This window comes from Echinops telfairi, unplaced genomic scaffold (assembly GCF_000313985.2).
Source record: "Echinops telfairi isolate 266 unplaced genomic scaffold, ASM31398v2 ScPeMD7_3;HRSCAF=10, whole genome shotgun sequence".
Taxonomy (NCBI): Eukaryota; Metazoa; Chordata; class Mammalia; order Afrosoricida; family Tenrecidae; genus Echinops; species Echinops telfairi.
This window is the reverse complement of record NW_022103899.1, coordinates 21,300,490-21,319,119: the sequence shown is the minus strand read 5'-3', so window position 1 is coordinate 21,319,119 and position 18,630 is coordinate 21,300,490. Positions and strand designations below refer to the sequence as shown.

General features: G+C 40.8%; 1 protein-coding gene across 1 annotated transcript in view; it reads left to right on the top strand.

The window, feature by feature from the left end:
- The window catches only part of DNAH7 (dynein axonemal heavy chain 7), a 255,888-nt gene that overhangs the window by 222,300 nt on the left and 14,958 nt on the right, over positions 1-18,630 (top strand). The window contains exons 61-63 of the mRNA XM_004701731.2: positions 3,969-4,199; positions 8,153-8,305; positions 10,474-10,651. Of these exons, the coding sequence (XP_004701788.1) occupies positions 3,969-4,199; positions 8,153-8,305; positions 10,474-10,651 (562 nt within the window). The remainder of the gene's footprint in view (positions 1-3,968; positions 4,200-8,152; positions 8,306-10,473; positions 10,652-18,630) is intronic.

The window sequence follows — 18,630 nt, the reverse complement described above, 5'->3', positions numbered from 1 at the left end:
AGCATTTAGGAACTAGAGGAAAGCTGTATTTTTCATCGTTGCTACATCGCACACTGACTGGCTCGTCTCCTCCCCGAGACCCCTCTGCAAGGGGATCTCCAGTGGTCTACAAATGGGCTTTGGGTCTCCACTCCGCACTCTCCCCATCAGTCACTAACAAGGACTTTATTTTTTCAATCTTCTTATGTCTTTCAATATTGCAACTCAAGGCTTCAGATTTTTTTTCTTGAGTTCTTTCAGTTTTAGATATGTTGATTGTGTTCTTTTCTTTGATTTGTTAATTCCTAGGTCTTTGCACTTTTCATTATAATATTTGCCTTTGTCTTCTCAAACTGCCCTTTGAAATTTTCTATTCAGCCCCTTGAGTTCATCATTTTTTCCATTTACCTGAGCTACCTACTCTATGATTAGGAGCAAGTGTCAGAGTTTTTCCTGGCATCCACTTTGATCTTGTCTTCCATTGCTGTCTTTTTAATGACCTTTTGCTGTGTTCATGTATGATGTTCTTATTGCCCTCCTGTAGCCCATCAGGTCTTCTGTCATGAATTTTCAATGCAGCAAATCTGTTCTTGAGATGTTCTCAAACTTCAGATGGAATAGACTCAAGGTTACATTTTGGCTCTCGTGTATCTGTTTTAATTTTCTTCAGCTTTATCCTGAATGTGCATATGAGCATTTGATGGTCTGTTTCACAGTAAGCCTCTGGCCTGATTTTAGCTGCTAATAAGGAGTTTCTCCATCGTTTCTTCCCACAGATGTCATCGGTTGGATTTGTGTATTCCATCTGGAGAAGTCCATGTGCACAGTCATTTTTGTGTTGTTCAGAAAAGCTATTTGCTATGAACAAGTTGTTGGTTTTGCAAAATTCTATCATGTGATCTCTAGTTTCATTTCTATTACCACCTCGGTCATAATTTCCAACTACTGTTCTTTTTGCCAACTTTTGCATTCCAATAGCCAATAATTATCAATGCACCTTGAGTGCATGTTTGATCCATTTCCGAGTGAAGTTCTTCATTACTAGCCTTTGTGGTTGGTGCATAAATTTGAAAAACAGTTGTATTGATTGGTTTCTCGAAGATGGATAGATAATCCTATCACAGGCAGCATTGCACTTCATGATTGGATTTGCAATGTCCTTTTTGACAATGAATGCACATCATTCTTCTTGATTGTGTTATTCCCGGCATAGTAAATCATAGTATTTTCTGATTCAAAATGGCCAATACCAGTGCATTTCAGCTTACTAATGCCTAGCATATCAATTTTTATGTGTTTCATTTCATTTTAGACCACTTCTAATTTTCCTAGATTCATAATTTGCACATTCTACGTTCTAATCATTAGCACATTTTTGCAGCTGTTTTGTCCTTACCTCGAGTAATGTCCCATCAGCAGATAAAGATCTGAAAGGCTCCACTCCCACAGATTTTACTTGACTCACATCCCCATGGTCAACACCCCTCTGAGAAATTAACTCCTCCTCTGTGACATGGAGTGCCCTCTGAGCCTGGGGCCCTGCTCAGTCTCTGTTCCTGACAGTCCTCTGCCTGCATTCCTTAGGCTTTCACTATCTGACAGTGTTTCAAAGTAATGCATAAGGTGCTCACTGACTTTCCTCCGAAGTGGGGGCCCGAGTCCTATGAGATCCAGGTCACTTTTATCCTCAGTTTATGGTGAAGAAGCGGAGGCACAGACATATTAAGTGACCTTGCCCCCAGTTCAATTGGAAATAAGAACTCAAAGCCAAGCAGATGGCTTCTTCACATTTGGCTCCAGAATTTGGCTACTTAACTAATTAGCTATCTCATTCCTCTAGATCTAAAAATAAGGCCTAGAAGGCAGATAGCTGGAGATGCTAAAAAGCTAAACGAACCAAACTAGCAGGATAATGTCTTGGATTCTCATTGTCTGAAGAATCCATGGAAATCCTAGCTCTGCTCTGCTCCCAGATGGCACTTTTAAATAGGACAAAAGGACAGGGACTATTTTTATGTACATCCATAGAACTAAACCCCATTATTTCAGGGCATAAAAACACAAATCCAGATTGGAATAAATTGATCTTTAGGAAAATTAGATGCATGTAATACAAGAGAGTCTGGAAATAGGGGCGTCGTCGTAACTTTGGCTTTATTTAAACTTGATGGGGTGTGCCACATTACAGAACGCATAAAACAGTGGGTTCATTCCAACAGAAAATGACTCAGAACCAACTAAATAAGTTTAAATACACAAGGGGTCTCTTCTCAGTGTGCAATTAAACAACCTCCTTCAATGTCCTCCAACTCACGTTGGCAAGTGCAATTACAGTAATGGGTAGGCAGTAGGGCAATCCTAGATTGGGTTTGCTTCAATTCAGAAACCAAGAGACTAGACTGCAGAGCTCAGAGAGCAAGTTAATGATGGCACGACTTGCACTTCATGTATTAACAAATATATCTTAGAAAAAATAAGAGAGAGAAAGATGGAACCCAAGAATGCATGTTACTTTTGCAGAGAGAGCTTAAACTTACCCACCAGACTATTTTGAATAAGAAAATAGTCTCAATTTTAAATGTTATCAAACTAGAAGCGATTTAAGAGCTCTGAAAGATTATCTTCAATGATGTTTCCTTGAAAATAAATTCACTTATCTTCATTCTATGAAAGGAAAATAAATCTTTGGAGATGTCAAATGCTATTTATGTCGGGGCAGATTACCCAATAAGGCAGGTAGACCAAGGGAATGATGAGTTAGCTCAAGTCAACCCCTGGTTCCCTCCCTATTGGGCAGTGCAATACGAGATTTGTGAAAATGCTGAAGGAAAGGTTTCTTTGTTAGCAAAGGAAAATAAGAATGTGTCTGGTGTCTTTAAAGTGCTTAGCGTACATCTTAAAATACAACTGGACATAGATCAGCATATGATTCCTCAAATGCAATAGAAATTGACATTTTACTAGTATTTTCCCTAAATATTCATCATCTTTTTGCTTCACTGTGATTTATTGGATATACTAGTTGTAAATAGAGTGCTTTGGGGTCGTAATAAAGGATTATCACAGTGGCATGCCTTCTCTTTCCTGTATAAATTTGAAACTTACCAATAAAGTTATTATGTGTGAACAGGCTGGTTTGTAGTTGGTAGTATTAAAAATCACAGTATAAACTTAGGGAGCCATCAATATTTATACAATCTAGTTTAGAAATAAGCCAAGAAACATAAAATCTGGAAGAAGCACAATTACCTAGCACTAGAAAAATAAACATGCACACATACTCTCCTTAAGGTGCCCTTCCCCATCCACACAAAATGCATGCATTCATTCCTTCATGTGTTTTGCAGATTTAAAGTCCTCTGCAGAAAATACAGATTCATTTACACGGTGCCACTATAAACACATAAACCTGAAATAGAAATGTAATTCCCTCCCTTGCTTCCAGCATGAATCACTAGTCTGGCTTTTCTCTGTAACTCTTCCTACTGCTTAGAGGAGATGCGTTCTATTTTCTTTGCCCTTCTGGTTCAAGGAGAAAATGATATCTTTTGGCAGCCAGTAGGCATCAGAATTATTAGCAAATATATTTTGTGGCAAGTTTTCTCAAAGGAAAATTGTATTTCTTCCTTGGGGGTATTTGTGCCATCATCCTTTGGCCGCGTCACCAACGCCGGTGCTTTTCCTTCCTCTGCTGGAGCCCCTGCTCCCACTTCTCTGCTCGAGCAGCGAAAATGCAGCTTACTGGCTTCCTTAAGACCCTCCTGTGGCCTCTGAAAACCACTTATGCCTTTCTTGTTCCTCTAAGGTTTACAGTCCAGCCCTTCCACCCACACCGGTTGGCATCACTTTCATAAATCTTGTGTGGAGGAGAGCCATGGATAAAACAGCAGAGTAATGTGCAGTCGTATAAAGATTTTACATCAGGAATTTTTCCATTCAAACCATTTTTACATTTAGATTTCTGAATTAGAATGTTTTTTTTTTTTTAGTCTCGTTCAGCAGGAGCTGGTGCAAAATCATCAGATGAAGTAGTGGATGAGGTGGCTGGAGACATCTTGGGTAAACTTCCAAACAACTTTGACGTTGAGGCTGCCATGAGGAGATACCCGACAACCTACACTCAGAGCATGAACACTGTCCTTGTCCAAGAGATGGGACGGTTCAACAAGCTGCTGAAGACCATACGGGAGTCTTGCATCAACATTCAAAAGGCGATCAAGGTCAGATGCAACCTACCAAAGAGGAATCTTTGTATTTAGCACCTTATTCATGCATTTTCCATATATTTACTGGGTGCAGACTCTGTTCTTGGTTCTGGGATAGAACTACAATTGAGATAGTAGAATTCTAGAACTGACAATTAGAAAACCATACAAAAGACACAAGAGATTGAATTAGTAATACAACAGGCTTCAAAAAGTTCATGGAAAAATGGCACTCAAAGTTCACGGAATTTTCTACATGTTGAAGCCCCTGTTAAACACTAATGGTTTGGGGATAGTGTGTGCTGGGGAGACACAAAGTGTTGGGGAGAAAGAAGACAGGATCTCTGCCCTAAGGGAGCTTATATACGAGGGAGAGGGTTTTCAAAATCAGTTAATGAATATATCATTTCATTTCAACAAATGAAAATTTCCACAAAATTTTTTTAATGAAATGCTCTGGATTACTTTTAAAATTAAAAAGAATTTCATTTTCAGTTTTCAAAGTGTTAAATAATAAAATTGTGACATTTTATATGCAAATTATGGGCTGCAGATAAAGTTATACCTAAGAAAATGTGAAAATGAGTAAATTATACACCTCAAGAAACAAGACAAAAAATATCATGTAAATTTAGTACAAAGAAAAGTACATCTTAAAGACTGATAAAAATTAGTGGCTAGAAAAAAATATTAAATGCAATTAATACTATAAAGATGCTGTTATAAAGTGACAAACTTCTAATCTGAAAAAGCACATACATAAACATCATTGTAAGCAGATTTAGAGAAATATAAGGTAACCAATCAAGAATACCATGAGCAGGTTTATGTTGATTCATTTTAAATCTATAAAAGAATTGTAAAATATTTTCCAACGAACTTAGACATCATGGAAGGACTATTTGCAAAGAAGATGCCAGACATAAGATACTTGTTCCATATTTTTGAAGGATTGAAAAAAGTCAGATTTACTTAGAAAAATGCTATTAATATAATCCAGGCATGAAAACGAACCAACCAGTCTCGCTTATGAATGTAATGTGTGACTTTGGAATAATGGTATTTGATAGAATGGAATGAGTAGCATATCATGGCCAAAGAGGTTGACCCCTAATGCTAGGTTGGTCAAGGAACAAAATGATGTATTTTATTTATCCAAACATGCATACTAAAAATTGCAAGATAAGATTACATGTCACAGTACACTGGTACAGATAGGAACTGGAAACACAGGGAATCCAGGACAGATGATCCCTTCAGGACCAGTGGTGAGAGTGGCGATACCGGGAGGGTGGAGGGAAGGTGGGGTAGAAAGGGGGAACCGATTACAAGGATCTATATATAACCTTCTCCCTGGGGTACAGACAGTAGCAAAGTGGGTGAAGGGAGACATCGGATAGTGCAAGGTATGACAAAATAATAATAATTTATAAATTATCAAGAGTTCATGAGGGTAGGGAGAGAAGGGAAAAACTGAGGAGCTGATACCGAGGGCTCAAGTAGAAAGCAAATGTTTTGAGAATGATGAGGGCAACAAATGTACAAGTGTTTGACACAATTGATGTATATATGGATTGTGATAAGAGTTGTATGAGCCCCTAATAAAATTACTTAAAAAAACAAAATGCAAAAAAAAATATTACATAGTCACTTTAGTAGACATCCAAAAGAGTAGATTAGAATATCCTGCAATTTTTTTAAAATTATAGTAACCTAAAGAACACTAACTAATTACCGTGTTGAGGATGGAAATTTTATTAAAAACCACACCAAAAATGTCCTTTTCGTTAACATCAGAAATAATACAAAGAAAAAAAAAGAAAGAATACAAAGATGCCTTTATGCAGTCTGTAGGAATTTTCACAAATGCTAGTCACCCGTAAGACAGTAAAAACAAATGAAAGGGAAGTATAGAGCCAAAGATAAACTGTCATTTGCCATTCATAGAGCCAGCTACCTAGAAGACTTTCAGGTGTAACTGTAGGCATTGTCTGTGAGAGTCCTAATGTGATGGGCCTGTGCTCACGGCGAACCCACAGTGCCGCACACAATGCCAAATTAGTAACGTTCCGTTTGTTGGGTTTATCTTGACTTGAACAAGGACTGGTATTTTGACATTTTTTCCAGTCTTCAGTCACAATTGATACTTCCTACTTTGACAAACATACTGCCAATATTATAAATACAAGAGAATGTTGAGGAAGAGGTGCAGGAGAATTCACAGGTGTGGTGATCCATTTGAAACAGGTACTTGGCAAAAAATGACTTAGAAGTGGTATCAAGTTATCCATTTACTAACAACACTATGGATTCTTTGCTTCTCTGTAGGTACCTTCTGCTGACAGACCCACCTTGCTTCTTTATATACTAGTTCATTTCTGATATAGTTTAACAGATATTTTCCCTTCAATATTGGTATATTTATGAACAAAAATAAGTCCAGGCTCTGCCTTCCCTCAATAATAAATACCAGTTTCGAATGTTTGTTTTGGCCTAGACCCTTTACATATATTGAACTGTAAATTTATAAAGTATACCACATTTTTATATCATATGAATCAATGTGGCATAGATGAGCGACATTTTTTATCTAGCTGACTTAGAAACCTTGTCAAATTTTTTTTCATAAATCTTTTTTTTGTGCCATTTCTTTCTGGATGGGCACTTTAAGCTATGCCCAAACCTCACCTTTGCCTATATTTATTTATTTTTAAAAGCATTTTATTGGGGACTCACAGCTCTTATATCATTCCATACATCATTTGTATCAAGCATATTGGTACATGTGTTGCCATCATCATTCTCCAGACACTTTCTTTCTACTTGAGCCCTTGGTATCAGCCCTCATTTTTCTCTCCCTCCCCCACCCTCTCACCCTCATGACCCCTTGATAAATTATAAATTATTATTATTTTCATATCTTACACCGTTTGCTGTCTCCCTTCACCCACGTTTCTGTTGTTCATCCCCCTTGGTGGGGGAGGAGTTATACGTCAATCATGGTGATTGGTTCCCCCTCTCTCCCCCTTCTCTTCCACCTACCCCTACCCTCATGGTATCACTACTCCCATTATTGTTCCTGAGGGGGTTATCTGTCCTGGATTCTGTGTGTTGAGAGCTCTTATCTGTACCAGTGTACATACATGCGCTGGTCTAGCCGGATTCATTGTCAATTAATTTTGTCATCTTTTAAAATGATGGCTCTAAAGAATGAGCCTTTCTGGTTCAGAGCAAGGATAGGGTTTTCTTTATCCTTTCTACCCACTACCAAACAAACACTTGGTAAAACCACACAGGACTCAGTATTTGTTTGAGGGATATCCAAAACAAGGGTGAGTATTTTGGGATAAGATTAACTGGATTTTTCAATTCATCTAGGTAGGGTGTTTTATTTTTTCAAAGCATTTCATTTTATTTTTTTTCTAATTTTGAAACCAGACCACCCTTTTAAGAAGGCAGAAGAGCTAAATTATTTGCTCATTTAATAGCCGAGTAAACAAAGTCAAAGTTCGGGTATTATTTAATAATTACCTCTCAGCGTGACCTGTAGAACAGTGTAGGACCGCCCCTATAGGGTTCTGAGACTAAATCTTTACTAGAGTAGAAAGCCTCTTCTTTCTCCCTCCGATTGACCAATGACTTCACACTGCTGACCTCCGTGTGCGGAGCCTAACACATCATTCACTACTCTACCAGGACTCTTTTTGACTTAATAGCTAGTGAGTAGTTAGCTACTCACTACTTGGTTTAGTCTTAAGGAGATTTTCCATTAAATTTTTGTCAGATTAAAACTCTTAATGTTTTTCTGGGAAAAATTAAAAGTCTTCCTGACTGACTTGTGGGGTTTATTGACTATGTGATTGAACTTGAAGTAATCAGAACTCCCAACCCAGGGTAATTGTGAAGGCGCTGAGAGGTGTGTCCACCACCTGTGCTTTCAAGGTGACCAACGGTTAAATGTATTTCAGGGTCTTGTGGTGATGTCTACGGAGCTTGAAGAGGTGGTTAGCAGCATCCTCAATGTCAAAATTCCAGGAATGTGGATGGGTAAATCCTACCCAAGCCTTAAACCACTTGGCAGCTATGTCAATGATTTCCTGGCAAGATTAAAATTCTTGCAGGTGAGTTCATCAAGTTATGATGTATTGCTTTAGTGTTACTCCAGTCTTTTCTATGCATCCCAAACACAGATGACCATGTATACACATTGCATAAAAAGTTGCCCCCCGCAAATTCTCCCAGTCTATGAGTTCTCTTTTTATTCTTTTGATGAATTTTTTATGTGCATAGTGTCTAGTTTTTAGGAGGTCCGAGTCATCTAGTTTGTCTTTGGCTGGCTTGAGTTGTGTTTGATAGTGTGCTTGTCAGCCTTGTCAATTTTAAGTAATCATCTTGGTTTCAGCAAGCTTTAAGCTCGATGGATGCCCAAAGCCTTATGTGAAAACCAGGTGGCTCCAAAGCTGATCTTTCTGTTAGCTCTTAAAGCAAAATGGGAGCACATGAAGATTATTTTATAAAATGAATTGTACTTCTGGGTGAGTCTTGATCTAGAAAGTAAAGTCCAAGCCAAAAAATAACTTCCTGGGGGGAATCTGCTAGGTCAGTTAAAAGCAGGGCTTTCTTTCGGCTTAGAACCAAAGGGGAAATTAGGTAGATTTTCTTGAAGGAGAGAAGACGATCATGGGAGCTTGTTAGAAAGATGTTTTTAAAAAACTGGAAACTGCGCTGGTAAGAAAAAGGCAAAGAAATTGTTCTGAGGAATTGTTTTTTCCTATCACGGCAATGCACTTGATCATTTTTTGAGGATCGGAAAGGCTGTCCTAGGAGAACTACATGGGGAAATCTTACCCGATATTGCCCCTCTATTTTGTTCCCCAAATTTAAAGAACATTGAAAAGGAATGCCAACGCTTCCGTTTTTATCTGGTGTAAATCGAGTAACACAAAATTCTTCAAGGAAGGATTAGAAAGACTGAAACACCTTCAGATGTGTGTAGTCCTCCCTCACTGCCATCCAGTCTTCCAACTCCTAGCAGCCTATGGACAGAGCAGACCTGCCCCTCTGGGGGTCTGAGACTGAAACCTTTACCGAAGTGGAAGGCCTCATCTCTCTCCCTCAGAGCGACTGCTGGGGCAGCTCAGGTCATGAGACAAAAGATTCACATGTTGTCATTGTTGTTCAATAAGGGCTTCTCTGGAATTTTGAGTACTACTTTTGGACTTACTCTTGTATTTAGCGTTAAATTAGATTCCCAGAGCAGCATGTGTTAGGAAGTCAGGCAAGCTGCTGGTCAGGAACATGATTCCTTCCTTGCCCAACAGTCTTCTAGGTCATGAAATCACTCAATTGCTGGTGCAGTTGAAGACAGTAATAACCTCAGTGGTTAATCATCCTCCTAATTATTGGGTAATCCTGGTGCTTAGCCATGTTATTCCTACCAAGTATATCCACTAGAAGTCTCTCTTCGTTTCCTAGACACTATACATGGTACCTCAAAAACTCCCCATGGCTACATTTACATGGGGCTGAACTATGACCTCCACGTCCTAAGGCAGGTCCCGTGTTGCAGTCGCGCTTCTGTTGAGCTGCGATCCAGCGCGGGGGAGCTGTAGGCTCGGTGATCTATGCGAAAGGCGTGGAGTTGTAAGAAACTCTTCTCACGTTTATATCCTGAGAACTGGCTTCTATAATGTACTCATTCTTATCAGTAGCCAGCGGACTCGCGGGTAGAGTCTATTACGTGGACAAGACTCATTTCTGAAGACGCACCTTAGGCTCCCACTGTCCTGCCGCTTCGGAGAGTCCCTGCGAAATGTTGCCCTTCCGGGATGTTGAGCTTTGCGGTGTGCTACTGGAGTTGGCAGAAAAAATCTTCCAAAGAAAGAGTGTACTCGGTATTTATGACAAATTAGAGAGAGGGAACAATGAGAAACCCTAGACGCTATGGAGATCTCTTCTTTACTCCGCCATGTAACATGATACGTGGTCCAGCAATCAGCATTACATGCTCAGCAAAGTCTGGAACTTTGGTTAAAAGACACGTCTGTACCTGCAGTCATGCGCAGAGTGAGTCCCAGCCTGGTGCCGTGGATACGGCATCAAGGCCAAAACAAGCCCCGGATCTGGTCCTGCTTTTCAAACCCTTGAGCGGCTGGCTCCTTGCTCCTCAGAATGTTCGCTCATTTATTAGGTGTACCTAATGATGTACCTAATGATCTTAAAGGTGTACCTAATGATCTTAAAGGAACCATCTTTAATCAGATTTAAAACACTTGTGTTTTGAAAATAGCAATGGTATGAGGTTGGGCCTCCTCCGGTCTTCTGGCTCTCTGGCTTCTTCTTCACGCAAGCCTTTCTGACTGGTGCCCAGCAGAATTATGCCAGGAAATACACCATCCCCATTGACCTGCTTGGCTTTGACTATGACGTGATGGAAGACAAGGAATATAAGAATGCTCCTGAAGATGGTAAGTGCAGTCACAATCTATGAGCTGCTTTATATGTGGGCTCAAAACAAAAACTGGACTCTCTTTCTTGTTACTTTTTGCAGCTATTTTAAAACGTAACCATCATTATGAAATTTACCTTCCAATAGTTGGGCTGGTGGTGGGGGTGGGGATGGAGGACAGAGGGAGAAAGCACAACAGACCGCAGACTCACAAATGATGATGCACATGGGGATGAAATGACAGCATCATTGACTGAGGAAAGGGTCTATGGGTGATTGAATTGTGCATGTTTTGTAAATTGGGGATTATTTTTAATAAAATGTTTAAATGGCAGTCATCATCCAATTAATAATTGGATTATGCATCCAAATAATAATTGGAATATACATCCAATGTGTAATCAACCATAATCTCATGTTAGTTCTGGGAGACCAAGATGATGGCACAACATAGAAGAGAAGAGGCTTCCCCACGTCCTTGGGAAGCACACCTTTGCAGACTCCTGAAACGCATATATCGTCCTTCCAAAACTCAACAGTTCATAGCTAACAGAGGCCTTTGGTTTTCAATGAGAAGACTGACTATCAGGAGATTCTCCCCTTTTTTCCTTAGTTGACTAGTTGTCTGATCTCTGCTTTGTGTCTCTCACTGCTGTTGCATTGAGTGTGGCTCCTAGCAGCCCTGTGGGGAAGAGCAGAGCGCCTGCGGTTTCTAGACTGTAACTCATCTTGAGGGTAGAAGCCTCATCGTTCTCAGCAGAGTCTGCCCGGTGGTTTCCTGATAACCCCGTGTCCCCCATGTCTCTGTCTCCCTTTATAGTCACAGTTCTCACAATGATTGTCCTTACATCAGGACTCTGGGTTCTCACTCCCAGTTGTCTGTCTGCCCTTCACTCTCTAGCATCAACTGATGTATATAAATAACATCTGAGTAGTTCTCCTCTCTCCAGAGGCAAGCTTTTCTTTTTCTTGTTGCTTCCAGAGCCTCCCGACTCTCCTCTGACACTCAGTCACTACATGCTTGTATGTTAGATCTTCCTCCTTTAAATATTGGGGTTCCCAAGAACTCAGTCCAAGAGTGCTTTTCTAATTAGCACCACACCTCAAATGGGCTAATCTTTGCCTATATCTTTAAACCTGATTTCCTTGCTGACATCCTTCAAATTTAAATCTCTAGTCTACAGCTGCCTTTTGAGGCCCAGACATCTGTATGGAACTGTCTACCTGACATCTCTCTCTCGTCTCCTGGATATCCAGCACTTGTGAAGACTCTCCGGAAATGCACTACCGTTCACGTAGAAACAGTGGACTACCCTTCAATCTTCTGGTTCCTCAAACATTCACTGTAAAGGCAGTTGCTCTTCGACAATGGTAGTGCCGGCAATATTTCCACGTGGAATTCTGCTTGTGTTCTCCTTGTGTGGCTTCTCAGTTAGAATTCAGTGATACAGCAGCCACAGACGATTCTTTTACAGGTGCAAACAGACTGTGTCACCTCCTAACCCCGGTAAAAACTCAGAAGACTAAGAAAGACATTTTCCAGATTCCCCGACATGACTATGAATAAAATCCACACCCCCTGCCGTGACTATGAGACAAAGCGTTCTAGCCGGGCCTGTACAACTTCCTCTTCTGTAATCTCACTGTGGGTCACTCTGCCCCTTATTCTGGCCACTGACAATCCCCACTATTCCTAGCATACTTTCATTTCATTTTTCAGGATCTTTGCATGTGCCATTGATAAATCCCTTTTTTTTTTCTTTTACTGAGGGCTCGGACATCTTTTATCACAATCCATACCATTCATTTAGTGTGTCAAGCACATTTGTACATATGCTGCCATCATCATCTTCAAAGCATTCTCTTCCCACTTGAGGCCCTGATATCAGCTCCCCATTTCTTCCCCCCTCCCCCACCTACCCTCCCTCATGAAACCTTGATAAGTTATAATTATTTTCATATCTTGCATCATCCTCTGTCGCCCCTCACACACTTTTCCATTATTCGTCCCCCTGGGAGGGGGTTATAGTTTGCTCCTTGTGATCAATTTCCCCTTTCTCCCCCTAATCCTACTGGTATCTCTGCTCTTATTGTTGGCCCTGAGGGGTTTATGTATCTGGATTCTCTGTATTTCGAGCTCATATCTGTAGCACTGTGTGTTCTGGTCTAATATGATTTGTAAGGCAGAATTGAGGTCATGATGGTCGGGGAAGGAAGCACCAAAGAAGTAGAGGAAAGTTGTGTGTTTCATTATTCTATACTGCACCCTGACTGGCTCATCTCTTCTCTGTGACCCTTCTGTGAGGTGATGTCCAGTTGTCTACAGATGGGCATTGGGTCTCCACTCCATACCCCCCACCCCCATTCACATTGGGTATGATTTTGTTCTGGGTCTTAGATACCTGATCCCATCGATACCTCATGATCATACAGGCTGGTGTGCTTCTTCCATGTGGGCTTTGTTGCTTCTCAGGTAGATGGCCGCTTGTTTATCTTCAAGCCTTTAAGGCCCCAGATGATTCTATCTCTTGATAGCCAGGCACCATCTGCTTTCTTCACCACATTTGCTTATGCACCCATTTTGTCTTCAACGATCATGTCGGGAAGGTGAGCATCACAGAATGCTGGATTGTTAGAACAAAGTGTTCTTGTGTTGAGAGAGTACTTGAGTCAAGGCCCAATGTCCATCTGCAACCTTCATTCTTAACATATGGATATGAGTACATCATTCTATTCCCCTCTCGTTATATATATATTTACATATGTACATGACTGTATTTAGACCTCTATAAATGTCCTTTGCCTCCTGGTTCTTTCTTTCCTCAATTTCCTGATAAACCCAAATTTAGCATGTTAAGCACTTCCCAAACTTTTGTACAGCGTATGGTTCATCAGAAAGATCCTGCATGAGCATTCTGTCTATTGAAATGCTGTCTCCACCCTGGTACTGATTTCAATGATTTCAAAGCATGAATGACACTCCACAATTACTTTGTTTTCTTCTTGACAGTGTGTTTCCCCCACTGTGATGCAAATACCAAGAGGTCAGGGGCCTAATCTGCCTTTACCCTTCATAGGTCAGTGTTTATCAATGTCCAGCCTATGAAACCACCAAAAATAAATAAGCCCACGGCCATCGAGTCCATTCCAGCCCATAGTGACCCTTGGCTATAAATCTTTACAGGAGCTGAAAGGCTCAGCCATTTTCTCTCGAAGGGCCTGGTGGATTCAAACTGTGGCCCTTCCAGTCAGCAGCCAACACCCAGCACACTAAGCCAGCAGGACACCTGTCTCACTTCATATAACAGGTCCTCAAATACTGCTGTAGAAAGTCCAAAGAACCATGCTGCCAGCATCCACAGTAAGTTCATAGTATTTGTCACAATACTGCCACCACTTAGCTGTTAGTTTATCCTACTGTGGTGGTTTCTGTGTTGTTGTATTGCTGGAAGCAATGCCACTGGTATTTCCCATCCCAGTAGCCTCACCCAAAGGTGAATAAGTTTCAGTGGAGCTTTCAGACTGACAACAAACTACAAAGAAGGAACAGGCTGCCCACCCCTGAGAGATTAGCCATCCAAAACGTGATCAATAGCAGTACAAGAATGTCAGATATAGTGCAAGATTGAGGAAGAGCTGCCTCCTCATGTGAGTTGTCAGAAATGAAATGAATAAAAATTGATATCCTATGCATTCACGATGTGATATGAACTGGTTCTGGCCATTAACATCAGACAATCATCTGATTTACCTGGCTGGGAATGACAAATTCAAGAGGAATGAGGTCACATTTACCCTGAAAAAGTCCAGTGCTGTCTGTGATAGGATAATATCTACACCCATTCAGGGAAGTCCTGGTAATATAACTATTATTCAGATTTTTAATTTTATTTTTATTAATCATTTTACTGGGGGGGCTCTTATAAATCTGATAACAATCCATTATTCAATTGTATTACCCACACTTGTATATATGTTGCCATCAACATTTTTTTTCTTTTTAAAATCATTTTATTGGGGGCTCCTACAACTCTTATCACAATCCATACATCCATCCATTGTGTCAAGCACATTTGTACATGTTGCCATCATCATTCTCAAAACATTTGCTTTCTACTTGAGCCCTTGGTATCGGCTCATTTCCCCCCTCCCCCATGAACCCTTGATAATTTATAAATTATTATTATTTTGTCATGTCTCACACTGTCCGACGTCTCCCTTCACCCACTTTTCTGTTTTCCGTCCCCCAGGGAGGGGATTATATGTAGATCCTTGTGATCAGTTCCCCCTTTCTACCCACCTTATCTTTACCCTCCTGATGGGGCTACTCTCATTATTGGTCCTAAGGGGTTTATCAGTCCTGGATTCCCTGTGTTTCCAGTTATTATCTGTACCAGTGTACAAAGCTAGTGATGAAGAAACTGAAGAATTTTACCAAATTCTTTCTGAAATTGCTCAAAATTAAATCAGGATGAATTAATAGTTATTAGCAACTGGAAAGTAAAAATTGACACCAGATAGGCCTTGGTTAAAAGCAGAGAATACCAGAAAGATGTTTACTGTGTTTTGTTGACTATGCAAAGGTGTTCAACTCTGTGGATCATAACAAACTATGTTGAGAAGTATGGGACTCCATAATATTTCATTCTGATCATGCATTACCTACAGTTGAACCAGGAGGTAGTCCTTTTGTGTTAGTCTGGGTAGACGAGAGAAACAAATCCACAGAAACTCATATGTGTATTTTTGTTGTTGTTGCTTTCTTTTCTTTTGTTGCTGTTTTTCTCTAGTCTTTTTTTTTAATCATCTTATTGGGGACTCATACAACTCGCTCTGTCTTATTTTTGTGCATATTATTATCTCTGCATGTCTATCTAGATAAGATAGGAGGGATAAGCAATCCAGAAGAAAACAACGGGACCAAAGGTTCCAGGGGAACATAGGAGATGGGGAGGCGAGGAAAAGGAAATTGGTGTTAACAAACCCAGGGACAAGGGAACAGGTGATCTAACATCGATGACAAGGCCTGGTAGGGGGCCTGGTAGGGCTTGATCAAGGCAATGTAACCAAGAGAAATTACTGAAGCCCAAATGAAGGCCAAACATGATAATGGGACAAGAGGAAAGGAAAAGGAAACAGAGGAAAGAACTAGGAGGCAAAGAACATTTATAGAGGTCTAAATACAGGCATGCATATATGTAAATAGATTTATATATGAGTATGGGGAAATAGATCTATGTACATATATGTATAGTAAGGTGACCAGACATCCCGCTTTTGGCGGGACAGTCCCAAATTTTAACAATTTTTCCCCGCATCCCGCGGTGTTTTAAAGAAGTCCCTATTTTTTGAAAGAATGCATGACAAGCTAGGGTATACGGTTTTCGGCTGCCATGTGGTGTCCCGCTTTACCAATGTTAAAATCTGGTCACCTTAATGTATAGGTTAGTATTAAGGTAGCAGATGGACATTGGGACTCTACTCAAGTACTCCCTAAATGCATGAACACTTTGATCTATTAAACTATTCCATGATGCTCGCCTTCCCAACATGATCACTGAAGACAAATCGGGTGCATAAGCAAATGTGGTGAAGGTGATGGTACCCGGCTATCAAAGATATAACATCTGGGGTCTTAAGGGCTTGAAGATAAACAAGCAACCATCTAGATGAGAAGCAGCAAAGCCCACATGGAAGAATCACACCAGCCTGTGTGATCATGAGATGTCGATAGGATCAGGTATCAGGTATTAAAGACCCAGAACAAAAAATCATATTGATGTGAATGAGGGGAAGTGTGGAATGGAGACCCGAAGCCCATCTGTAGGTAATTGGACGTCCCCTTACAGAAGGGTCTCAGGGAGGAGACGAGCCAGTCAGGGTGCAGTATAGCACCTATGAACCATACAACTTTCCTCTAGTTTTTAATCCTTCCTCTCCCCACTATCATGACCCCAATTCTACCTTACAAATCTGGCTAGACCAGAGCATGTACATGGGTACAGATAAGAGCTGGAAACACAGGGAATCCAGGACAGATAAGCCCCTCATGACCAATATTGAGAGTAGCCATACTAGGAGGGAAAGGGGAAGGTGGGGGGAGAAAGGGAGAACCGATCACAACGATTGATATATAACCCCCTCCCAGGGGAACGGACAACAGAAAAGCGGGTGAAGGGAGACATCAGTCAGTATAAGACATGAAAAAGTAATAACAATTTATAAATTATCAAGGATTTGTGAGGGAAGGAGGGAATACATGAAAAGCTGATACCAAGGGCTGGAGTAGAAAGAAAATGTTTTGAAAATGATGATGGCAACGTATGTACAAATGTGCTTGACACAATGGAACTATGTATGGATTGTGGTAAGAGCTGTATGAGCCTCAATAAAATGATTTTTTTTTTAAAGAAAGAGGTTTATATACAAGAGCAATTGAACATTGAGAAAACATCCCAGCCCAGACCAGATCAAGTCCGTAAGTCCGATATTAGCCCACATGTCTGATACCAGTCTATAAAGTCCTCTTCAGACTCACGAAACACATGCAATGATGCTGAATGTAGGAAGATCACAGAACAGTGGCTTGGAAGTCTTACAGAGCCAGTGGCATTGTAAGCATCTCAGTGTTGGCAGGGCTTTCCTTGTGGCATCTCCGGCTCCAGAGGTCTAGCTCCATCAGTCTCACTCCATGTGTCTTCTTCACAAGGATGTCTTACAGGGAGTGAGCAGAGAGAGAGAGAAGTGTCTCCCACCTCCAAGGAGGAAAATACCAGAATTTCCAGAATCCTTAGGGGAGGGCCACGCTCACAAAGAAGCCTCATTGGCTATGACCCGATTGACAGAGTGAACTCCACCCCTTCACTCTTAATTCTCTTGAGTCCCAAATTGACACCAGATTATGTAACTACCACACCTTCTAGCAGACCAAGGAAACACTGGAAAGGTGTGCATCGGGGTCGTATCCTATCACCATACTTACTCAATCTGAATGCTGAGCAAATAATCTGAGAATCTGAGCTATATGAAGCGAAACATGACATCAGGATTGGAGGACCACTTATTAGGAATCTCATAACACAGGTAACACAACTTTTCTTGCTGAAAATGAAGAGGATATGAAATACTTGATGAAAATAAACGACGACTCAATGTAAAGAAAACCAGAGTCCTCACAACTGCACCAATAGACAACATCATACTAAACAGAGACAAGATTGAAGCTGTCATTGATTTAATTTTGCTTCAGTGCAGTCAGTGCTTATGGAAGCAGCAACCAAGACATCAGGGTGCTTTGTATGGGGCAAATCTGCTGCACAAGACCTCTTTAAAGAGCAAGGATGTCACTTTGAAAACATCGTCCACCTGACCTGAGCTAAACCATGGTATTTTCGATCCCCTCATTTGCATGTGAAAGTTGGACAATGAATAAGGAAGACTGCAGGGAAATAGATACATTGGAATTTGGGTGTTGGCTAAGAATTGAATTACGTGGTGTGGATGGTGCAGGACTGGGCAGTGTTTCACTCTTTTGTACATGGGGCTGCTATGTCCGAATTGAATCAAGGTCACATAACCACGACACACCCCAGTATTTGAAGAAGCAATGAAAGCACTTGGCTGTTCAACAGGAAGCCAGAGCTTTGACCCCAACAGCCACTCAATGGGAAAAAGATGTGGCGATGTGCTTCCCTCCAGATGTAAAATACACACACACACACAGCTCAGTACCATCAAGTTGATTCCGACTCATCGTGAGTCTATGGGATAATGGGGCAGAACTGTTCTTGTGGGTTTCTGAGACTGGACCTCTTTACAGGAGTAGAAATTTCCATCTTTTTCCTGCAGAGCAGCTGGTGTTTGTGAAGAGCTGATCTTGCAGTTAGGCGCCCAATGTATAGCCCACTACTCTCTCAGGACTCTTATTCCCTGTGGGGCAGTTTTGCTCTCTTCTCTAGGGTACATTCTAGGTTGGAATTGACTCAATGGCAGTTGCTT